We start from the raw sequence: 25,920 nt of genomic DNA, 5'->3' as shown, positions 1-25,920 counted from the left end.
AAAGATAGATTATTGGCCAATTTTCCACACTCCCTTTTCTTTTGCTTTTACTACACAGATAGATATTTTAAATAAAACACCTCCAAAAAATACTCTTAACAACAAGTATCGAGATGAAAGTTTTCCATCATCATTCGGTCAATTCATATTAATATCATCCAGTTTAGAGATGATTTACCAACACTTGAACCATGAGACGGTCAAAATTATTTATACTGTTAATTTCATCGATCAAGCATCTTATACTTCTGTGTTGTACTGACCACTATAGTTCAAGTAAGTCGGATTCGTAATATTCATGACGTAATGTTTTATACGTAAGCACCCCAAAAAGACCGGGTGTTTACCACTAATTTTGAATTTAAACAATAAAAGTATTGGCAAACGCCCAGGCTATATTCAGTGTTCCCGTATAAAGAATTACGTCAATATCCTTGAATTGTTGCGCTTGTTTCATATTTAATACCAGTTAATTATGTCCTTAAATTGGAACTTAGTTCCTGGCTGTTCACAACTGTTTGAGTGATTCCAATTGTTTATTCTATTTGTTTGTCTGTTTGTTTGTTTGCCACAAAGTTCGTTATCAGGCTGTCATCCAGTCATCATTTCGCAATTATGGAATCAATCGAGAAAATAATCGATTCAATTCGATTTAGTCGGACATTTATCGTTTGACTCGTTGTTCTCTTCATCTTCGCCATTAATCGATAACTTTTTCATCGCTTCCTCCGTTCCTCGGTTATTGCAATCGATTTCTAAACACGATTCGTCGACACTATCATCGTATTCGCATCGCTCGGTCATACTGAAACCTACATAAAGAAGGAGAAAAGTAAACAAACAGGAGAAATTGTTCCCAAGAATGTATAAGTATTCAGTGTATAAGTTCAGACATTGTGGTGTGCCGTGACACTCAGGAGGTTCTACACCTGCGAGGACATCCGTTCTCCCGTGTAGTTCGAGTGTCGTGGTATACACCATGGCTCGGCAGCTCGCATCTGCAGGGTTGCAATGTCTGCTTGCGCTGTGATGCCTACTCCATCGTGGGTAGGACCTATTCCGATGCATTGGAGGGCATATCTATATCTATATGTATAAGTATAAAATCATAGGCCCCGTCAACCTTCGGCAGTTAAACAGAATAAGTAGCCAAAAAGAATATCCACATCATCTATGCCTAACCCAGTGTGTTATACCTTGCTTTATCATGTTACTGGTGGATGCAAAAATATATCTAGCAATTTTATTCAATTTACAGTAGTGTCAGAAAGATTTGCAAAATTTCAACAATGTAGGAGGATTGTTTACAGAAAGAAAATTCTTGTTTAAATTCGCCAAAATCAGTTCCCGCGATAATAAGTTTCCTTAAGGTACCATAGTTGATTTTAGTATTTGAACATAAAAGTTATGTTTTAGGTTCTTTGTCATTTTTAACGAAGAATTACCTTTAAAAATTGCTTTTGAGTGATTAAGAATTTAATTGCAAAAATGAGGTTATGAACTTTAAAAACCTTATGGCTTTTTTCTATGAAAAATTGGGATGGAAAATTGGTCAAAAAGCACTATTTTCAAGATTTTGAAGCAAATAAGCTTTTAGAAGAATTTCCGAAAAAATTATTTTAGTTCAGTAAAAGATACACCATCTACCCCAAAAAAATTTTCAAAATGTTTTTGCTTCACCGAAAATAAGCTCTTCAAAGTTGAAATACTCTTCTTCGCAAAAGTCTTCATTTTCTTCTTCATCAAATTTTTTCATTGCGATTCTAAAATTTTCAGACTCACAGATAATTGGCCTGACAGAATATGTATAACATGCCGCAGTTTTGTGTGCTACATCAAGTAGAAATTTGTATTTTGTAAGTGGCAAATATTTAAAATTCACTATGGTCAGAGCCCTTAAAGATGATGACTTACCAGCCAGATCACGTTTCATAGCAAAGGCGTCTTCTCCATCAGCATAATATTTCGGCTCTACTTCACTCTTATCAAACTTCAAGGTTTTCTCGTACCTAAATGAAACCAAATTACAAATGATATACAATTATGTTAAACCTTATTACACTTATGTAGCTACTCAAGCTACTAACGCGAATCGGTTATCTTCTATTACAACCGTTTAACAAAATTTGAGCCGTGGTAATTTTTGAAAACTCTGCCTTTTCGCGTTAATAAATTATCACATTCATTTTTCTCGCGTTAATGTAATAAGGTAGGTGTTCTATCTCTAGAAAATTGCAAAAGAAGAAGCAGATCATTATTTACCTAAACAAGACAGAAAACTTGGTCTTGAAAGTCTTGCTGACAGGCGCTTTGCTAGAAGAATGACATTCTTCTATGGAATTGTTAACAATTTAGCCCCTTCTTATTTACGTAACTACCTGCCAGTAAGACTTACAGTACCAGGTGGCCTTAGAACAAGAAATCCTATTTATCCTTTTAATATACGAACTGAGCGTTTCCGTAACACTTTTTTTCCGTACTGCGTATCTCAGTGGAATGTTCTGGGAGGTAATATACGTGATCTACCTTCAATTAAAACTTTCAAAAAAGCAATCTATGAATTTTTGAGACCCAAGCAATCTCATGTTTTTGATGTTCCTGACATTCAAGGAGTGATCTTTCTTAATCGACTTCGGGTCGGTTTCAGCCATCTCAACGAGCATAAATTTAGACATGGTTTCCGCGACACTTTAGACCCCTTCTGTGGTTGCCGAACTAACTCTGTTGAAAACACTCAACACTTTCTTCTGCACTGCTCTATATATTTCCATGCAAGACAATCTTTGTTCGACAAACTTCAGACCCTAGGCATTATTTTTCATCCGCCACTTAACCCTCCTTTTTTCTGTCGGCTTTTATTATATGGGGATGAAAGCTTGACTTCAAATCTAAATAAATCCATTCTTTGTTCTGTTGTTGAATTTCTTAACGAAACTGGAAGGTTTAGCGGTGCTTTATTTTAGGCTTTTACCTAACAACTGTAGCTTCCTTCTCCAAGATTTTTTCTTTTTATTTTCTTTATTTACTTATTTATTTATTTTTTACATAGTCTAGTACCTCTGGCGATATAACGTTAGTTCCTAGCGGGGGGAGGGACTATATTTTATGTTTAAGTAATGTTTTGTAATATATGTTCGTAGTGTACACGTGTCTTTGTTTCAATAAAAAAAAAAAAAAAAAAAAAAAGACAGAAAAGTGTAATTGATGTAAGAAATTAGAATAAAATGAAAAGGACTGGTATTTTTAAAATTATTATTTTTTTAATAATCAAACTCACAAGTTGAGTGCTGCACGATTGCTAACTCGCACGTGAAGTGATACATATTTAGCCTTGAAATTCTCAACCATTGCTCTTGCAGCTTGATCCATCAGTTTACGGGCTAGTCCTGAAATGAGGAAAGGAGCAAGAGTTAGCATTAAAAACACAAAATGTTATTCACACCACTACTATAGCCCTTTCGATTGAGAAACCTACTTTCCCTACCATAGCGTCAGCCTGGGTTTAGGTCCCAGGCAAAAATTAGGCCCCCTTTGGGTTTTAAGTCCCCCCAAAGATTTATGAATTTTTTGTTAGCCCCCAGGACTTTTGACCCTAGAACCTTTCAAAAAATTGATCCAGTAAAAAAGGGTTTACCAATGTAAATTGCGTTCAGTTCTAAGTTTAAGATAAAATATTTTGCACACTTTCTATAAAAATATTGCGCCACAGTGGAAAATTTTTCAGATACATGAGCTTGAATTCAAGTAATTGATGCCAACTTTTAAGCTGAATTATTTCAGCCCCCACGTTAAGTGATTAGATTTTAACTCCCCTCAAGTACATAGGTCCCCCCCAAAAAAGTAGTGTACTTCCAGCCCCCTCCTTTTTAGCTATTATAGCATCATAAAACAAGACCAACGATATGTACAACCTAGTCTTTTTTAGGCCTTTTCACGACACTTGGGAGCTAATTTAACCTCTTTGTCTTAACAGTGAGAAAGATAACTAAACCCGGGGGGGTACTAGGGTTGCGAGCTAACGGGGGGTGCCGCCCGACTTTTGAACTTTGGACCCTTACCGGGACTAAAAAGGAGAAAACAAAGAAAAGTTTTGGGAATTTCACGACCCTTAGCGGGACAAATTTGACCAAATTTCGATCTTTCAGGGGGTAAAAAGTCGAAATTTTCCTATTTTTCCGACCCTTAGTGGGACTGAAATTATATTTCCTGATTTTTCCGACCCTTAGCAGGACTTTGGAAGTCCAAAAAAGGTACTCTTAATGGCGGCACATACCGTACCCTCCATTTGCCTAAGTACCCCCCCCCCGGAACTAAACCTTATTGGCCCTTTGATATTATACATTGTGTCCAGAAAAAGGTGGAAAAGAAGAATTTATATGATTACAACACCTCTTCATCATTATACAATACATTTTGTGAACTAATTACTCAGTGTTGTTCTTAAAAAACCAATTCTTAATACTTTTTCGTACTTTATTCTATACAAAATCTACTCCTGTCTTTTTCATCATCAGATGGCAGACAGTATAATGATCTTTGTAAATTATTTATTATAATAATCGTTTATGCATTTTTTTTCTTTAGTTCTGTAACAATTTTTCAGTTTCTTCTAGGTTCCCCAGGGGTACCCGATTCCGCAATTCCGCCAATTTTTTCTCCAATTTCCGTCAAACCGTCTTAAATTGAACCAAAATTCCGTCACCGAAAATTCCTTTGAAATTCAATATTTTTGTTGAAAACTCCGCAAATTTTGAATATCTTTTACCAATTCCGAAATTCCGCAAATTTTATTGCTAAATTCCGTTTTTCCGCACTAAAATTGTCTAATTTTCCGTCTCCGTCAGAGAACCCAATTTCTGTAATTCCGTCTAAATTTTCGCCAAATTCCGCCACTCCGTCCGAAAAAAGGGCCGATTCCGCTCCTCCGCCAACCATGAACCCCCCCCATTTGTATTAGAGTAATCTACTTTATTTTTGTAGGGGGTTATCCTGCTGCGTTGCAGTGAAAATATATTCAATTCAATTCAAGTCTTATAACTTTAATTGGTCCTATATAATTTTATATTGTACCTTTTCATAGCTAGAGAAGTGACATACCCTCCATAACCTTCTGTAAGAGACCTTTTCATGGCAATTGATGAGTAAGGTCTAGTTCTGCAAAGGTCTCTTTGAGAAACCTTTTTACGGTAAAATAATATAAGAAATGGCCCGAATCTTTAATAAAACCTTTCCATGACGAGTGATGTGATACGACCTACCTTATCTTCTGTGTGCAACTTTTCACAGCAAGTGACTGACTAATCTTATATGAGACTTAATGACCTATCAGATATTCTATGAGACTTTCTTCCCAGTAAGTGATGTTTACTTCACCAAAAGGATGCATCTAGTACAATTACAAGACCTTTATGACCTATCCTATCTTATCTGAGAGACCTTTTGACAGCGAGAGATGTATAGACATACCTAATCTTCTATGTGACCTTTTAACAGCGAGAGATGTGATATGACCATGAATATCATCATCTGGTTCTTCCTCCATCTTTGCCAAAACATAACCAACAACCTGAAAGAGAAAAAGAAAAAAATCTTAACAGAAAAATTTAATGAGAAACACATTTTGATATCAAAACTCTTATCAACTCTTTTCAAAGTCTCTCATTTTTAATTTGGTCATACACCAGCAAAGTATATATAAATAGTACAAAACTTTATTGTGAAATATGATCCCTAAGCTTCTCAGAAAAAGAAATATAATAATGCTTAAACAATGAATACAGCTAAACTCTTAAAGACACTCTTTCAATATGAGAATGTAGGAATTTTCAGCCTTATAAGAAATTTTTGAAATTCAAAGTAATTAAAGACTAACCTTTTTATTTTGATCTTCAGCAACATAGCTTAATTGTGGCCATGATAAACCATGATACAAATAGTATTTCATCTGATAATTCTCTGGCAAACAAAGTAAGTTACAATGTTGCATATTTATCAGATCTTCAGGTTGTGTACAACGAAGATTCATTTTTGTTTTTTCAGTTAAATCTATAATGAAATTAATATATTTAATATTATTTATAATTATACCCCCAACTGCTCTAACTTGGGACGATTGGTCGAAACGTGGGAATGTTGATATCTGGCCTGTATTTTCACTTACTGTTAAATCTCTTTGACAACTAATTTGTTTTGATAACTTCACCGAGTTTATCAATCATACTTTCTGTCATTACGTGGGTTGTTTGCAAGAATTTTGCCCAAAAAATATTCCAAAAAAAGTGAAAATCAAAGTTTCTTCAAAAATGATTATTTTTATTCAAAACTGTTACTTAGGTATCTTTGTTTGAAATTTGAAATGTGTGCCACCTCAAGTATTTCTGGTTTTGGAGATAATGCCCACCATTTGAAGCCAGTTGGAGAAATTTGTCCCATACGTAACAACTATTCATAGGCAATTTTCTAACTGTAAAGACATATCACAAAGAAAAATTGACTTTCAAACAATTCTAGGCAATGAAAGTGACCATTTGAAAGTCTAGTTGAGGTTTCCGATTTGGGAAAAATTTACATTTTTCTCCAAAATTTATCACCTTTTTCAAAAAATTGTGACTTTTGATTTGCATTTAAGATCCCAGAAGGGTCTATATTATCAAAATGAGCATGAAAAATAAATCACAACTAACCTAAGGAACTTATTTAAGCCAAAGAACTTACATATTTTACTCTTACTGACTCCAATTAAACCAAAAAGAAGAAAAATTTGGTTAATTTTTTAGGATGTCCCATAGCCATACGTAACACATTTTCATAATCGATATTTTGGGATATTCTGTGGATAAATATTCATTATAAGACTTTCAGTTATTTCTTGGATCAATACTTGATAGGGTTAAGTACTCCAGAGAGCTTTTCCACCCCTTTATTGAAAACTTGAATTTTCAACAATGAGTAAATGTTACGTATGGGATAGCCTGTTACATATCGGACATCTTTGTTTGGGTTGCTGTAAGTCAAGCTAAGAAAGAGAGAGAAATTGACAGTTTTGCTTCCTATTATGCACATCCATGAGACTTTCAAGTGCTCCAAATAACAGACAGTTACATCAAAATGCCTCGAAAATGTCAATATGAAAATTGCGTAATCAGAAAACGTATGTCTCGCTCATTATAAAAAGGCTGAGACAAACTTTCAATAATTGGATTGTAACATCAAGTTAAGTCTCTTTTGTTAAATCACCAGGGGTAAATAAAACAGACCTTGATACATTTATCATTCATTTCAACTTGACCATTCGTTTAAAACTCAGCCTCCTAAATATTTGGGGTAGGTAAAATATGTACAAAGAAATTCATACTTTTCCAACCCGGCGAATCTTTAAAAAAGAAGCGAACAATTAAATATAATTACCCTTTCCAAATAAACCTCTTCGGTGGCGAGCGTAGTCTACTCTGACATAATTGTAAAATTTATGTCATGGGAGTTTGACATAATGCTTGTACTCTCTGTGTATTTACTTTCGTTGTAATGTAATGTTGTTTGGGGAATTATGAAGTTCTCTGGAATTTCGATTGCATTTATTCAGGTTGATTTTTTATGACTTTTAATTGTACTTTTTCTAACGAGTTTGATTACTCTGTTCTCACACTAATGTCTTTTTCTTTTTGTGTCCTTTTCCGTGATTACTTTTATTCATATTTTTAAAGACAGGTAAGAAGGCATATTGATGTAACTGACAAATCCTCAGTGTAAACCTGACAGAAAAAAATTGTGAATCGTGGGTGTTACGTATCGGACATTTATGGTGGTTGCACTCCAACCTATGAGGTTTGAGGGCTTATAGCTCCTAAAATCTTTACACAGAAGACAAATATCAAATTCCTGTGGATAGGGGATATAGAAGAGAAGTTAAAAACAGCATGATTGGTAATGTATGGTTTTGTCTGTAAATTTCACAGGCTTTTTAGAAAAATGTTACGTATGGGACAGAAAAATTAAACCACGCAGTTAAAGAGCCACACTAGAAATATAGATCATGTTAAACTATGCAAATAGCAGGGAAAAAAGTTATTTTCTAATTAGTATAACTGAAAATGAAAATAATTAGCTGATGGATATTGCCAAAAATGACACAGCAATAATTTTATCATTGATAGTGTTGAGAGGACACGTTACATATGGGACCTTTTGGGGTATAAACATTACAAAAAAAAATTTTCAAGATAATTTTCAGGCAAAAACTGTAATGGTCCCTCAAGAACTAAGTAATAGCCTGTCAAATTACCTTATTGCATTGGTTTTAAGGCTTGGGGTCAGAAAATATGAGCAGGGGACACGTTTTTTTAGATTTTGGGCAAAATTCTTGCAAACATGACGGGCCTTCTTTTTGTGCTTTGGTTTTAGGTTGTAGGTCACTTTTTTGGTTTTTCTTAAAGATATATCATATAATTGGTTATCGAAAGTAATCAATAACAATCAAAGTACTCGAACAGTTATCGAGTCTTTGAAGGGTTGTTAAGAAAGTGACTGAAGACTCGCAATTTTTTTGAAATTTTGGTACTCGAAATTCGATTGTTAATTAATAAATGGTCGTTCGATTACTTCGATGATTATCGATTACTCCAATGATTATTGATTACTTCGCTAATCGAATTTATCGATTAGTACCGTCTGGGGAAGAGTAGTTGACGGTAGTTCGATCGCAGTTTGATCGCAGTTTGATGAATCCGATTGAGATTCGATCAGTTCAATTAAGATCGATGAAGTTTGATTGGTTCAATTAAACCGATTTATACCTTGCCGTCCAATTTTTAATTTATATTCTGAGGGCGTATTGGCGGCCGCCCACAGGCCATTCTTGCGGGCCATCCTATATCTATCCCATTGGATGGGACAAGCTCTTTTACGATTTTGTTGGTCGTTAATTTGTAAAAAAAAAATTTTACTTTCTAATCACTATCCAAGGAAATAATATCGACAATATTAGTGACTTTGTTTTCCTAGGGAGTTCAGTCCCAGTCGTTAAAATTGATATTGACCGAAGAATCACCCTCGCATCAGAAGACTGCGAAACAATGTATGGAGCAAGCGAAACATCAGCCTTAAACTGAAAATTAGAATTTTTAGTGCACTTATCCTCCCAATCGCTATATATGTCTCAGAAACATGGGTTCTGACTACAAGGGAAGAAAACAAACTGAACGTTTTTGAAATGAGATGCCTTAGGTCAATAATAGGAGTTTCGAGGCGTGACACAGAATCAGAAAATGTAGACATACGAAGAATGACACAGTCCTAAAAAACAATCATTGAAGTGATCAAAACACATCACTTGTGTAACAACGCTTCAAGCAAGATTTTCCAAATAAGAGGCCGAGAGGTAGACCACCAAAGAGATGTCTGATCAGCAGAGCCGACACAAGATTGCCACTCCTCACAGGACAGCGGAACGAAACACAAAAGACCGTTTGAAATGGGCAGTTTGTCAGAAGAGTCGCAAAGGGGACCTATGCTGTCAAGTCAAGTAAGTCAAGTTACTTTCTTTAACTGTTTAAAGAAAGTGTCATCTCTATTACTACTTCAAATGATGAGCAACAAGTGAAGCATAAGGTGCCTGTGCTGCGTTTTGATTAAACAACCTTGTAATTTTCTAAAAGGTAAAGAAAAGTAGAAATCATGTAAAATCATAGCTCAGACCCCCCTGGAAAAGTTCATTAATACCCCTGAATGGTTTTAAAATGGAATAGCCCAATCAATACGGCTAAGTAAGTATGGCTATGGGCTATAAGTATTAAACTTAAAGTATCCTACTAAACCAGACCCGATCAATCGAACTTGTCGAACCAATCGAACAGTCGAACTAATCGAACTCCATCGAACGATTAAAGTTCGATTAAAAAAATTAATCGAACCTAATCGAACACTCACAATTTTTGAAGTAATAGCAGTTCGATTAGTTCGGTCAGTAAAAAGTTCGATTAGTTCGATGATATTAAATCCTCGTATCTTCCCTCGTTTGCAAAAACTTTGTCCTGGCACGCGATTGCCATTTCGACAGTTACCAGACTTAACAGCTTGACGTTTATTGTACTCGGATATTGATATTTGTCTATCCGGAATAAAGTTCGTAGCCCCTCATCTGTTGCGATTTCGCGCGCGGCCGAGTGGCGGAATACTACACCCCAACAAACCGCCTCTGGCGCTAAAAGGATACAGGAAAAGTGTGTAATCCGTTATCGGAAGTAATTTCCCGACTTACCTGGACTTACATTCCGAATTTGGCTTTAAAAAGAAGCTAATATACGGTGGCGGAGCAGCACAAACTTGTCGAACAAAACAGAACAAAATTGGTTTATCGAACTGATCGAACCGAAACCCATTGATGGAACTTAATCGAACACTCACAATCTTTTAAAAAATCTTAGAGTTCGATTAATTTTTTTAATCGAACTTTAATCGTTCGATGGAGTTCGATTAGTTCTACTGTTCGATTGGTTCGACAAGTTCGATTGATCATCGGGTCTGGACGGACTAAACTATAATTAAAATTTCATTAAAAAAGACAAACCTACCAGTTACATCAAAATGCCTCGAAAACGTCAATATGAAAATTGCGTAATCAGAGAACGTATGTCTCGCTCATTATAAAAAGGCCGAGACAAACTTTCAATAATTGGATTGTAACATCGAGTTAAGTCTCTTTTGTTAACTCACCAGGGGGTAAATAAAACAGACCTTGATACATTTATCGTTCGTTTCAACTTGACGATTCGTTTAAAACTCAGCCTCCTAAATATTTAGGGTAGGTAAAATATGTACAAAGAAATTCATACTTTTCCAACCCGGCGAATCTTTAAAAAAGAAGCGAACAATAAAATATAATTACCCTTTCCAAATAAACCTCTTCGGTGGCGAGCGTAGTCTACTCTGACGTAATTGTAAAATTTATGTGATGGGAGTTTGAGATAGTAATGAAATGTTGTTTGGGGAATTATGAAGTTCACTGGAATTTCGATTGCATTTATTCAGGTTGATTTTTTATGACTTCTAATGGTACTTTTTCTAACGAGTTTGATTACTCTGTTCTCACACTTATGTCTTTTTTTTTCGCGTCCTTTTCTGTGATTACTTTTATTTATATTTTTAAAGACAGGTAAGAAGGCATATTGATGTAACTGCCTACAGTAATGAAGACATTGTAACATTAGAATAAAATATATCAAGAGCAACTAAACCTCATATTACACAATAGCATCCAGAGTCTATAAAAACACGATAGCTGATAGACCAGGATAGACCACAAATCACTATAATAAAAAGCTCAGGTGGTTAAAATAATAATCGCAACTAGAGCTACCATTTTTTAAAGTGCGGATCAAAATATGATGTAATGATAATTCGTAATTCAAAAAGATGCAAAAAAACAAAAAAAATCCACAGCTTTCGAGCTATACTTTTTCATGAAAAGCAAATTCTAAAATCTAAGATCACTAATTTTTATCTTGATCTTTACTAGACGAACACAGCCTTAATCTTGAGATATGTGCATCTGCTCCAACCCCCACCCCCACCCCCACTTAGATCCTGCTGAAATTTCTTGGAATTTTCGAATTTTCACAGGTGCCATTTTTGTCCGTTGTCACACGCTTCTTAAAGAAATCTTCATGGGCGTATTATTTATCAATTTTTAGAGCGTGCGTCCACGAGCTCTTTTCCATCAAACCAGCGTGGTCCCGCATTCTAAACCCTTCTTCTCTTTTCTCCAACTCGGAGAAAGCACGTGTGGGATTTTCCCAAATTCAAAAAATTGTAAAGACTTTTTACCACAAATTTACTTTGAAAAGTAAAAAATAAGCTTCTACTGCTAATAATACGACAACATGGCTGACGAATGGGATGAAGGAACATCCTCAGGAAACACGGTAAGCTCCATAATTTATTGCATTGTAGGAAGCTTTTTGTCGATCGAATAAACATGTTTTTATTGTCAGGTATATAGTTAACAAATTACTTTATGAAACGAAATAACAAGGATCAAAGAGTCTTTCTTTGGGGCTCTAGTTATTATCTAATAGGGTTGGTGTATTACCAGGTATTACACCTTTCCAGTAATCCAGACAGAGTCAATTGAACAAGTTCAAATGAAAATCGCGATCGAACCAATAGAATGTAATGTGTTTGATTGTATTTGCACAACCATTTCCGTTTGGTTTGGAAACGTGAACTTCTGATGTTTAAATATTTCAATACACCTTTCCCGTAATTCAAACTTCTCAGAAATAGCCCGGGAAAATGTGAGCTCCACTGTCAGTCAGGAACAAGTGCAAATTAGGATACCTGTTGGCAATCTCTTCTACTCAGGAGAGTTGTATCCTAATTTTGAGATTTAGGTACATCCTTACTGCTTTGATCCGCGATTGGATTTTTTCATCAAGATTTGCACCACTGACCAAAATTTCAAGTAATTTGCTTTTGCGTATGCTAGTTAGCACATTTTGAGCTAGCTAGTGGTTTTGGGCTATAGTTTTGCATTCCGCCAAACTCAATGAAATTCAGTACACAATCTCATTTGCTTATTATTTACATCTTGGAAGTGGTAAGATGGGGCGGATGTCTCTGGTTGGTGAAAAATACAGGTTTTTTGGTTTTTAGTATCCTAATTAGGATGACGTTTAGGATGTTGATTGCTACTTTGGATACTTTTTTGTATCCAATTTAAGATACTCTCCTATGTAGGAGAGGCCGAAGGTATTCTAATTTGCACTTGTTCTTGACTGACTGGAGTGTATAAAATTGTTTGGGGAGATAAACGAACGCGTTTTTGCCTGCGAGGGGTTAAGGATGGAAAATTTTCATTCTAGGTATGGGGAACTCACCAAAATCAATTCAAAATTGAAAAACATCTGGTTTTATGAGATGATGTTGTGATTAATTGGATGTATAGCATATGCTTAGTTTTTCTTTCATTTATATCAACCAGAATTATTACGGTTTAAAAACAACCATTCTTTCCATTTATTCTTGAATTAGAACTACCTTAGGGAAAACAATAAGTGTTAAATTCATCAAATTACAGCTTTTTATGCTTGAAGGGGGGACAGAAATTTTTGGAGGCAGGGTGGGGAAAAATGAGGGGGGATGGAAAATTTTTATTCTAGGCATGGGGGGAAGAGACTCTGAAGGACACTATGAATCAATAATGATCGGTAATAATTGAAGGTGATCAGTGACCACTTATCGATTCTATCGGTGATCGAATACTCAGACGATCTCAATCAAACGGAATTGACTGATTGAAATTCGATTGTCGAATGCAATCAAATCTCAATCGAACGTCAAAATTCTGGGTAATATTTGATTGTTGTTCGACTGGTTCGATTGTCGATTCCGTTCGATTGAGATCGTCTGGTATCAGCTTAGTGATCTGGTGATGGTGGCTCAAAATTTGATTACCCGTAATGCTTTTGTTCTTTTGAATTTGCCGGAAAGCATCGTGAGCACTGATCACTAACCACTTCAAAAAGAATATGATGTCTGTACCCGGAATCAAACGCAATCAATGTCAAGCGAATCTGAAAATTGCGGTAATATTCGATTGAGATTCAACTGCGTTTGACAATTGACTTTTAATTGGTCAATTGCGTTTGATTTGGTTTGACTGGTGCAATCATCGATTCTGTTTGATTGAGATTGTCTGGGAATCTCACTCAACTCCAAATCATGGCATTTTCTTTGACCATTTTTGATTTGTTTAATTGTTTCGATTACTATTATTACAATTATTATTACAATCACTTTCAATCATATTAATTACCTTCGATTGTGTCGGATATGTTTCCTGTAGTAAAGCAAAGGAATCTAAAACCGAGTTTATCTCGTCCAATAAAAACGCAGGATTTACGCGCGAAAACCACTTTCGCTCAGAATGCTTGTTATGGGTTATTTGAGGAAACCCAGGCGAGCACACTCAAAATCGCAGGGAAGTACTAAAGATGATTCTTATGGCTTCTTTTTGTGGTTCAATATTTTTGGTTTTTTCAAGGTATCTATTTAATCAACTGGTTATCGAAGAAGTCAATGGTTATCGAGGAAGTTATTGAAAGTAATTAATTACAAACAAAGTACTCAAACAGTTATCATGTCTTCGAAGACTAAATTAGTTCAACTATGTTCTGTGAAAAAATCATAACCATCAGTGAAATACTCTTTCATCTATTTAATCTTACCATCTTGTTTAGGGGTCACTCACATATTGATTCTTCCTACAACAAAAGTCAAATTGAGGCAAAGGGGTGGGGGGTTAGAGTCGGTGACACTAAGAAATTTCACCAGACGTGTCGTTTATTCCCTGACAATGTTACTTTCCAGGCAATGTCAACCAAATTGAACAGTCATTGAACCAAGAAAATCCGGTAAAGTTCTTGATGTTCAATGTGTTCAAATTACTGCAAACCTATAGTTGGAAAGGGTTGGATATTAATTATGTCTGTTATATTTACGCACAGAGCGAGCGGAGTGCGACTCTTTTGACAAACACATGCGCGTAAGCAAAATTGACAATAATATGCAGGCCCAAAAAATGAAAGTTTTTTTTTCACAATTTTTTTCGTCTAGCTGCTATTCCACTATGTTTACCCTCTAGCATGTTTCAAATTTGAAAATTTCGTGAAAATTAGCATTTTTTAGAAGAAGTAGTTGCAGTGTCAATCTTTTGCAAATTTAAAAACCCACTTTTCCTTGGAAAAAATTGATGTTTTTTGTCGAGAATGCAATGTTGGAGGAGGCTTTAGGACGACTTAAAATAAAAATTGGTTAACATTTGGGTAAGCGGTGTGAGAAAATCAAAACAAAACAGCTGAAAAGAACTGAAATTTCAGAATTAACAAAAGGAAAATGCAAAAAATATGTTCTGATGAGCTCTTACTATTCTCCCAAAAAGTTAGTGAAATTAAATCTGAAATATAAAAGAAATTATTACAAAACTACTCAACACACGAGCCAAATATATTCAGCTTTCGGCACTTTCGTTCGTGAAACCAAACAGTTCTTTTTATCAATGAATGCATGCATAAAAACTTGAAATTCTTTAATACTTGTGAAAAATATTTTCCATAATAAAACAAGGAAAATTCAATGTCTTTCATTAAACCAGCAAACAAGGGATTTTTGTGTCTCTCCCAATTCTCCTTAAAACTGTGTCTTTGACTTTTCAGCATCATTTCTTTGACAATCAACGCTTCTTACTTCGAAAATTTGACACGTTTACTACATGGCTCTGAATGGGGTTCTAGGTCCCCCCACTTTTCAGTAAGGTTCAGGTCCCAGTTTAAATCTAAAGGTTCGGGTCCCTGCAAAAAGTACTTTCAAGGTTCAGGTCCCAGAAAAGAAAAATCATTCGGCACCAAATTATTTCAATTTCAATATGTTATATATTTTTTAATATTTCTTAAAAGAAATCTAAAGAAAAATGATATATATTTTTAAAAACATATAAGAAGGTTCTGATTGAGAAAAAATATGCACCCTTTAGTTCTTAATTGCCCTCTGAAATGTGCTGAGAGGCCTAACTTTTTCAATAATAGAAGGTTATTGTGATCAAATCGCCATCAAATCAAAATTAAAACATTTTAAAGTGCTTCGCTCGCAACAATAGATGTCAACAAAGCAAAACATTCGAATCGCTTCACAACAATGGAATGTCTTCTTTTTGTGGTGTGTGTACCACCCCCTCTTGCATGCAGATAAAAATAAAACAATAGAATATTTAAAAACAGAACGTTAAAACCAAACAAAAAAATATTTTTACAATTTCTTAATTATTGTAAATAGCCTCCAGAACTTAAGTGCAGCCCTTCAGGTCCCCCCACTTTTTTAGCCCCCCCCCCCTGAGTTTAAAAAATGAGACAGCTCCCACCCACTTTTAGACCGATTTTAGATTTACACCCCCCCCCAAATTAAATAAGGGGGGGGGCGGAGCCATATTTACAGCTTGACATTAGTTGAGAGTCGAGAAGTTCATCAATTAGTTGGAACAACGAATCTAACGAAATTTTGGAACAAAAACTAGCTAACTTAAAGATTCCGGGCCTCATCTAAAAAGACCCACTAGATCAAAAGTTAAGGGGTGGTACAGGAAAAGCCCTCCCCCCTAGTTTTAAACCGCCCCTAAAAACCTAGTATGAATAGGGTTAAGTGAATACAACTGTTCCTTTGCTTAAAAATTATTCTTTAAAAGTAGAAATTGCATTGTATATTTATAAAAACGCATTGTGAAAGCTAAATAATTTTGAGGCCTTGGTGGGCTTATTTAGCTTTTCTTCTTTCTCCAAAAAGTCGAGCTCATTTGAAAATTTGATCCTTGTGTTAAAAGTTAAAAGTGTATTGTTTAGGATGTACATTTCAGAAATTACTGTTAAAAGAATTAGTTGTCTTTTTTTTAAATTGGAGAAAAACTCTAAAATTGGGTTAGTACAGAATAAAATATTTGGAAACATTATGCACATAGACCACCCCCTCACGGTGTGAACCCCCCTTTTTGAACCTACCCCGGTGGGGTGGAGGTCCTATAAATTAACCCGTGTTCGTTCGTTAGTTAGTTAGTTACCAGCTTTTCTCGAGATTGACTCATTAGTTTTTTCTGATTTTTGGCGACCATAAACCCTCGAATGTGACGGAGCCCAATTTTCGGGGAAAAATATTTTGGGCAAATTTGGGCCAAAAAACAGCTTAAAAACAGGTTTTTTGGACTTTGTGAAAAATTGGATCATTAATATTTTCTGATTTTTAACATGAAAGTAGGGTACAGTCATAGTTAAAAGATGGCTCAACCAGATTTTTGCAAAAATTTTTTTGGCTCAAAAATTGCATTTTTATCTATAAGAACCACTTTTAATAAGAATACATCAATGTTCTTAGCCATATTATTATTATTATTATTTTATTAGTTTTTTTTAAAGATGAAAATGTCACGGTGGAGCGCGATGGTTTGAGTTTTCTGTAAACACTTATTATTTTTTTGGCTGAAAAATGAATCTTTATCTATAAGAATCACTATTTATGAGCATAGATCAATGTTATTAGAAAAGAAAAATGTCACGGTAGAGCGCGACGGTTTGAGTTTTCTGGAAACCTTATTTATTAAGCTGTGCATTTTTCTGATAGTGGTTTTCATAAAGAAAAGCACTTAATAGCTTTTTTATTTCTTTTTCAAAAATATTTTTCAATAGTGTTGATAGTTTCTTATGTGTTTCATTGTTTCAATGTTCACTGATTAGTTTGATAACCAAGTAGGTCCATAAAAGTATCGCTTGTTAATAGGGGATTAGAGTGCTTTATAGGGGGTAGGAGATTTTCCAAATCAAATGGGGGATCAAATAAAAATAGTAAATTTGTGAACAAAGATTTGCAAATATGGTTTTTTTTCAGGGTTTAAGTAGTGACCAATAGTTTTTACCCATAAAAATGGGGGGGGATCAGACGACTGCACACTATGGCCCCTTTTTTTTTCAGGAAAAACTTCTCTGCTCTCAGGATCATTTTCCTCAAATGTGCTAATTATTTCATAACTCTCTTATCAGCCAAAACTCCACCTAAGGATTTAAAATCTGGAGTTTTTTTTCTCAAACATCAGTTGTTTGTTTGTTTTTTCAGAAAATATATCATTTCATATTTATTCTCTTTTCAGGGATTTGGTGGTGGAAGCTCAGGTGGCTTTGGAGGTGGAAGCTCAGGTGGTTTTGGCGGTGACTCAAATGATAATGATGACAGCGGTGGTAGTTTCAGAGGTGGAAGAGGTAGAGGTAGAGGACGTGGCCGAGGAAGAGGAAGGGGAAGAGGCGGATTTGGAGGATCTGATAACAATGACTCAAATGGTGGTGGCTTCGGAGGAGGTTTTGGTGGAGAAAGTTCAGGTGGTGGCTTTGGTTCAGGCGGTGGTGGCGGTGGTTTTGGAGACGATTCTGGTGGAGGTTTCGGTGGGAGCTCTGGTGGTTTTGGAGGTGATGACTCAGGTGGCTTTGGTGGAGATTCTGATGGAGATGGTGGCCGCGGGAGAGGTAGAGGACGTGGTCGTGGAAGAGGCAGAGGACGCGGTCGTGGTGGATTTGGAGGTGGTGATGGAGATGCAGCTGGAGGTGGTGGTTTTGGTGGAGGAGATGACACTGGAGAGGTTGATGAAAATGGTGAACCCATTAGACCTCTTCATGAAGTTGATCCAGACAAACCAGCACCAGTTACATATGTACCCCCAGAACCATCAGAGGCTGAAGAAGAGATTTTCCAAACAATTGCTCAAGGAATCAATTTCGATCAATATGATAATATTCCTGTTGAAATCACTGGCCCTGGAGAGATGCCAACTGCTGTCAGAAGTTTCGAAGAGGCTGGTCTTGCACCTGGGGTCTTAGAGAACATCAAGAAAGCTAAATATACTAAACCAACACCTGTCCAAAAATATGCCCTCCCGGCTGTGTTAGCAAAACGTGATCTGATGGCTTGTGCCCAAACTGGATCAGGAAAAACAGTAAGTGTGTTTAAATGTTTTGATAAAGGTTATAATTAAAAAAGTAATCATCTCTTTCTCGAATTCTTATTTAGGTTTCAACCAGGAAGAATAATTTTATTATTTATATTTCCTCAGTTGAATCAAGAGATTTGTTTTTCTTTAGGCTGCTTTCCTCTTACCTGTGTTGACTGGCATACTTGAACATAGAGATGAGTTCACCAGTCAGTTAAGTGAGGTTCAAGCACCTATTGCTTTGGTAATTGCACCAACTCGTGAACTTGCAACACAGATCTTTAATGAAGCACGAAAATTCTCTCATGGAACCAGCATTCGACCAGTTGTTGTTTATGGTGGTGTCAGTGTTGCACATCAGTTGCGCCAGGTTGAGGCTGGTTGTCACCTTTTAATTGGCACACCTGGACGTTTGAAGGATTTTATGGGTCGTAGAAAAGTAAGATTTTTTACTACTCTCGGATACCTAATAGCCGGGGGTGCTAATTTAACGATTAATCACACTCCTCTAAACCAATCAGATTCGAATAATTTTGCGCGGCTGACGATTACTTTAAGAAACTGCATGCTTTTGCAAGCTTCTTTTTTATAGCGATTTAGATCTCACTTTTTATACTTATGACATTAACAATGTTTTCCATTTTCAATATATCAACAAATAAATAATATAAATACCAGTAAATACTCATTTTTGAAAACTTTCTTGTATTTTAGATCACACTTGAAAACCTGAAGTATCTTGTTCTTGATGAAGCAGACAGAATGCTTGACATGGGTTTCATGCCAGATGTAAAAACGATTGTCTCAGATTTCAATATGCCTGAAAAAGAAGAACGGCACACCCTCATGTTTAGCGCAACATTCCCCGAGCAGATTCAAAAGCTTGCTAGTGACTTTCTTAACCAATATGTTTTCATAACTATTGGTAAAATTGGTAGTACACATTCTGGTATTGAGCAGAAAGTTGTAGAAATAGAGGATTCCGGGAAGCGTGATAGACTTGTTGACATTCTTGGCAATGAAGGAACCAACAGGAATCTTGTTTTTGTGCAAACGAAACGATTGGCTGATTTCTTAGCAAGTTATTTATGTCAGAATGGATTCCCAACAACAAGTATCCATGGGTTAGTATTTGTTAATTCTCTTCTCATTGCAATTTACTATCTTCATTCTTAACTTTCAAAGCAGAAATGTGAGACAGTTCCTCATTTGTTTTAAAATCTTTAAAATTGATCAATATTTTCTGTAAGATTTCGTCTTTTTTGTACAGTCTACTCTCCCTAATTCAAATTTTCTTTAATTTGAATTAAGACATTGCCCCCCCCCCCTCAGCTTGAAAATGCATAAAATGTCCTCTATAATTTGAATGTTTCTCTAAACGTTTAGTCCCTCTAAGGTCGAATTCAAGAGAGGAAGCATCTAATACTTACCTTGAAATTCCAGGGATCGTTACCAACAACAACGTGAGGAAGCTTTGCGAGAATTCAAGAGAGGTGAGCAAACAGTCCTTATTGCCACCCAAGTTGCCGCTCGTGGTTTGGACATTGCTGATGTTAAACAAGTTATCAACTATGATCTTCCTGATGAAATAGAAGAATATATCCATCGAATCGGTCGTACCGGACGGATTGGTAACAAAGGAAAAGCCATTTCCTTTTTTACACGTGGAAAAGATGATGGGTTAGCTCGTGCACTTGTCAAAACCTTAGCTGACGTAAGTATTTGTTATTCTTTGTTAAGAGCTTATCTAATATTTTTTGGCGTGAAAGAGATTTTGTCATTTAGACAAATGTGTTGTCACTACTTGACTTATAAATTGACCAGTAGTTTTCTAGCCGCATTTGAATCATTTCATGTCAGGAATTTCCATTCAATTGACTTGATTTTTTTTGTAGGCTGAGCAAGAAGTTCCTGACTGGTTGGAAGAAGTTGCTGAGACTGCACTTGGTACAGGCTATGGACCAAAAGGTGGTCGATTCGCTTCCAAAGACACTCGTGATGTAAGTAGTAGTTTTAGTCAGAGGCACAGAAGTACGCTGTCACCTAGAATTCAAGATTTGATCATTTTCCATAAAGCATAGCTAGAATAGTCTATCACATGTAAAAATAATTTCTGTTGCTAATGAAACGGTTTTAAGGGAGGGTTGAAAGAGAAATTTTCCTTACGAGAAAACAATAACTTGAATATTTCTTTCTAAAGAAAGTTGAAGGAACCAGCATTTAGAATCATATACCATCCTTTTTTCAGGGTGGCGGTGGCGGACAATTCAACGCCATGGGTAACAATGATGGCTGGGGTGGCGGTGAAACACCTGCAGCCGGTGGTGGTGGCGGTGGCGCTGCTGAAGAAGATGATTGGGATTAAGAAATGCAGGTTAAAAAGCGTCGCCATATGGATAAGGTTGTTGTCACTCACGTTTGTTTATGCATTTTGCTTGGCAACAGAATTGGACTTGTTTGGTTCAGTAACTTGACATCAAATTTGCATTCTATTTTTGTTCAACTTTATCCTTGCCGCTGAGAGCACCTTAAGGGGTGAGAATTTTAAGCAGTGGTGTACAAAAGGACGTTGTTTAAAAAATTTGTTCATATTCAAGAAACAGTTGGTTTGTTGTTACTATAGAAACTAAAAACGAAAACAAAAACTTGATGATACTATTCGTGTATTGGACTTTGATTCGATATATTAGAATCGGAAACTTTTTTACGATTGCATAGGAACCTTGAACTCGAATATCTTTCATACTTTGGTAATTCTTTTGAAAAAGAGTTCTATCAGAGAACCTTCCGTAAAGATAAAATACTACGAAAGACATTCGATTTCAGATCTGATCTGTTTTTTATTTCAGACCTGTTTTCTTATAGGTGTAAATAGTCAGGAACTTTTGTGATTTATTTTCAAAGATTTATTTTATTCTTATATAGTCTTTCTTATGCTTATTTAGTAGCCACCTAGGTTTTATTTTATAATTTTGCAAACCCTTTTGATATTCTTCATAACGTCCAGCCCTATCGATTATTTCTTGAATCATTTTACAACGATATCCGATAGTCTTTGTCTATAGATTCGCTCTCAGTTGTTATCAGCGTCAATAGACCTTATCGGAGTTTTTGATTTTTCTAAAAAAGCGATGCATTGTGGGATTGTTTCGAGTGTATTACAATAGAAATCTCTTGGAATTACTCGAGGGAATTCTATTGTCATACACTCGAAACAATCCCACAATGCATCGCTTTTTTAGAAAAATCAAAAACTCCGATAAGGTCTATTGGTGTCAAGTATTCATGATATACACCATTACGATGTCTTCCACGGACCCAACAGCAGACCCAATATTGACTGGTTTTACATCGCATACAACCAATCAGCTATTGGGTCTTCTGACATTGCAATGGTGCATATCATGCATTTGAATTGTGTTTATTTTCCGGTAAGGATTTTCTTCTATCTATGCAAGATTGTATAACGGTAATATTTAAAGAAATTATACATTGCTTGCCCTAGGTTATTAGTTCTTCATAAGAAATAACAATTAATTAAGCATTTGAAAAATCATTTTTTTAATTCCCCTTCCCCTTAAAACTTTTCCCTCCTGCCTAACTGACCTTTTTCAAAATCCATTCCTAATAAGTGAGATGTTAGAGAAAGTTTGGATCTTAAGGTTGGACAACTTTCTGACAGTAACAGAAATTATATATTATATATATCTATCTATGATTATATCAGTTTCTGGGAAATCAATTTTTAATAAAAATCGGCTAAGCTGTAAATCAAGCTGGCCATGTTTACTGGCCCATATTTTTTGTAGTACTCATGTATGTTAACAATATACAATTAGTAAGGAATGAATTTCGCTTCTTGTATTTTTCAGCATAATAAAAAGCAAATAACAAGTTTGTAATAACAAAAAGATGGCATTGAAAATCATAATTGGATCAAATTTACTCGCTGAGTGTGCTGGCTTGTCATCGAACTGTGAAAGACCCATGATGGTATGAGGATTTGATTTTCCCTAAATTTCAGGGGCAGGTCTTTGTCCAAGATTCTTTCGGGTAGGACTGGAGAACAAAATCGGATTAACATTCGCGATTTCGCTAATTTTTGCTAATTTCGCGTAATTTAAACGCACGAGATTTCTGACTTGAGAAATTAAATCCACCCCAAATTTCAAAACCCGCATATTCTGCGGAGAAACTAGCCCAAAGTCTCCATTTGTGGCAAAAAATTGGCTATTATTCAGGCTTACATGTTTTTTTTATAAGCATATGAAGGCTCAGATTTGCAGAATTCCTAAGCATAACATGAGCATATATGCCAGCCTAAAATATTTTTCAAGGGGTCATTTTTATCTGTTTAAAAAGGTTTAGTAGAGGTCAAGTAAAAAAAAATAAGACATTCCACGGCTAGCTACATTCCACTGCTCCCAAAATCTGAACAAATTTTTACAAAATTTCAGAAATTTCATTAAAAACTTGGCTCGGGGGTGAATCATAAGCATATAATAAGCATAAACTATGCCTGGATGCTTTGAGAACTTAAGCATACACGAGCCTGACCAAGGGGCATACACTTGCTTATTTAAAAAAAAAAACATGTATTCGCCAAATTAAATCTATCTGACTCGCGAAATTTAATCCGATTAAAGTATGGCATGTAATTTTCAGTGTTTCAGTTTTTGGTCAGCCTAAGCTGAGCATTCAAATAGGTAAAATTTTCTTCCATCATCATCATCACCATCATCATAAGACGGCAAAAAAAAAATCCGATTTCCCGATCGATCTCACTTTGATTTCTAAACTTCCTTCCGATCGGGTTAACTTTTTGGGTACTTTTAGCGTGTGTTGTTTTTACAGATCATAATGTGTTTCAAGATGGCGGCTCAAGCGATAAGTCAGATGTGATAAGTCAGTGTTGTACCAAAGTATTTCCAGTGTAAATCTGTTGCAAGATTCAATTTCTGTCATTTATTTTTTTAACTCGGCAAATCGAGCACATGATTTTCATCAAGGGGATTCTTTTTCTACATCTTTTGAAGGTTTAAAGCCGTTTGCTCAAGTTTTTGTTTACGTTGAATTTTCTGATACTTTTTATTGCTGCTTTTTATTAGTTTTTGCAATAAAAACATATTTTTCTTCTTTGTCTCTAGGTGGGATTGACGGTGTTATAATGTTATTGGAATTTGATAAAGTTTACAAAAGTACAGCTACTGTCTAAATTTGATAAAGCCTGGATGCAATCGTGCTTTTTTGGACTTGGTTTGGACGTGTTTGATAAACAGTCATGGGAAATCCTCTCAATTGCACGCTTATGTTCCGAGGCCGTAAGCGCGCAATTGCACGGTTATCAAAATGGCAGAATTTTTAAGCGTGTAATTACACGCTTATCGAAATTGTTCTGAAACGGGCGGTAAGCGTTAAGCAAGATTGACGGGTGACGGCTTCTTTTGCGGTAAGCGTGTAATTGCACGCTTTAAAATTTCCTTTATTTTTGACACGTAATTCCTTCCGAAAGCTCTGTTGAATTTCAAAAGCCTAGGGCAGTTTTACTCAAAATTTATCGTAGAAGAAGATTCCGTAAAAATGGATTGCCCGTTAAACCATGCCTTCGCCCGAATTAGAGAATTCTGAACCCCTTGAAATCCCTAAGCAATTTCAACCGGGGCGGGAGCGGGCGTAAATTATAACCATGCAATTACGCGCTTACACCCTCGGAACATAAGCGTGCAATTGAGAGGATTTCCCAGACTGATAAGGCGAATCGCAAAGAATTGTTTGGTTCCCGTCATTTCTACTTTAAAAAGTGGGGGTCATTCGGTCGGTCGGTCGGTCGAAAATATTTTTCTTTTAAGAAGCAGCTACATCTTGTTGAAAGGGAATTCGTGTGGACTGATCCGAATTAAGAAATTGAGAAACCGTGGATAAACTGGTTTTCGGTTTACTCTCCATTAGCATGCGGCTCGCTACTTCGATTTGAAAACTTGTAAACACAGAGCGTGCAGAGGTCGACAGTGGAAAAGCTTTCCGACTCTCCAACTCTACCTGCTGACCGTAAATCAGGGTCGGTCAGATGACGGGAACCAAATGATGACATCACATCTCCTATTATAGACCTTTTCGCCTTTGCGTCCGCCATATTGAATTGTATGCAAAAATTATGGTTGCCGAAATGCCGTGGTGAAATTCCCTTAGAAAGTATGCAAAACATATGCAAGTTTACACAAAGATTAAAAAGACAACAAAGCATCTTATAAATAAATATTATAATCATTAGAACAATAAAAGATGGAATTTCTTAATCCAAAAGGAAATATTTACAGAACAACAAAAGCCTTTTAGGAATTTGTTCTTAAAGACATTGCATATTCTGTTTTCATGCCATAAAAAAAATCCACGAAGACGGAGTACACACATCAAACTTTCAAAACACACAAACTGAAAGCAGTAATTATGACGTCACACTTTCTCAATGTTTTGATTTGATCATTTGGCGGCTCTATTCCCAGGAGAATAATTTGCCGTCAGCCGAATAAGGATTGTTTTTTACCTTCGCGGGTGATTTTTCAGTTTGAGTTTATGTCTAATGTTATGGTTTTTTGAAGTGCTTGTTCTAAGAGATGAGTGAATATAATTGTTTTTAGTTTTCAAAAGAAGCAAATTTAATCTTTCTTCTACAAGATTACACTTTAATATAATGCCAATTATGCATGTAAGTTTTTATTTAATACTTTCTTTTTGCATATGTTTTGCATACGTTCTAAGGGAATTTCACCACGGCAATTCGGCAACCATCATTTTTGCATACAATTCAATATGGCGGACGCAAAGGCGAAAAGGTCTATTGGACTTGCAAAATTATGACAAATGCATGGTCTTGAAATTTGATCAATTTTGAAATTAATTGCTACTCCGCTGCCCTGTTGAATTTATTTATTATGGTTGTGTGTTTATTCCGCCAAGGCGGTAAAGCGATCGCCCACAAAGTCTTCAAGATGGTTGTGTGCATGTTGTGTAACTTGACGGTACTAAACTACAAAATTTATTTACGAAGACTGGATGTAAATTATGTTTTTCTGACCTTGCCAAATTTTGGCTTTGACTGAATAGCAGTCAGTTTTTACGTACCTCATTGACCTTGCAGACAACTGACAAATGGTTTCTGTAATTTGACCAAGTCTACCAAAATACAGTTCCTGTTGAAATGTTATAAATATGAACTACGTTTTGCAAAGATTTTGATGCAAATTGTGTTTTTCTGGAGTTTGCGCTTTGTGACTTAAAGTTTGTAGCTTGTTAGTTTAAAGTGTTATTGGAGTTTTATCAAGTAAAACAAAAAGTACAGTTTCTATGTATATTTGATGGATATCTTTATTTTGGTTCTGACGTTTTGGCAATTTTCTTATTTATTTCTA

At 35.7% G+C, this 25,920-nt stretch overlaps 2 protein-coding genes across 2 annotated transcripts; one reads left to right on the top strand and one right to left on the bottom strand.

Moving 5' to 3' along the window:
- Positions 1-290: 290 nt before the first annotated feature.
- LOC136803492 (N-alpha-acetyltransferase daf-31-like) lies at positions 291-6,043 on the bottom strand. The gene is made up of 5 exons (XM_067060230.1): positions 5,873-6,043; positions 5,467-5,566; positions 3,278-3,386; positions 1,915-2,009; positions 291-812 (listed from the first exon to the last, which is right to left on the bottom strand). Exons 1-5 carry the CDS (start codon positions 6,023-6,025, stop codon positions 643-645), a joined length of 627 nt encoding a protein of 208 aa, XP_066916331.1. The 5' UTR covers positions 6,026-6,043; the 3' UTR covers positions 291-642.
- Positions 6,044-11,793: 5,750 nt separating this feature from the next.
- Positions 11,794-21,081, top strand: LOC136803491 (probable ATP-dependent RNA helicase DDX4). The gene is made up of 7 exons (XM_067060229.1): positions 11,794-11,918; positions 17,681-18,517; positions 18,663-18,950; positions 19,226-19,635; positions 19,955-20,225; positions 20,407-20,511; positions 20,760-21,081. Exons 1-7 carry the CDS (start codon positions 11,877-11,879, stop codon positions 20,874-20,876), a joined length of 2,070 nt encoding a protein of 689 aa, XP_066916330.1. The 5' UTR covers positions 11,794-11,876; the 3' UTR covers positions 20,877-21,081.
- Positions 21,082-25,920: the final 4,839 nt, after the last annotated feature.

Source organism: Clytia hemisphaerica, unplaced genomic scaffold, assembly GCF_902728285.1.
Source record: "Clytia hemisphaerica strain Z4C2 unplaced genomic scaffold, Clytia hemisphaerica genome assembly, whole genome shotgun sequence".
NCBI classification, from domain to species: Eukaryota; Metazoa; Cnidaria; class Hydrozoa; order Leptothecata; family Clytiidae; genus Clytia; species Clytia hemisphaerica.
This window is presented reverse-complemented; position numbering and strand designations above follow the sequence as displayed.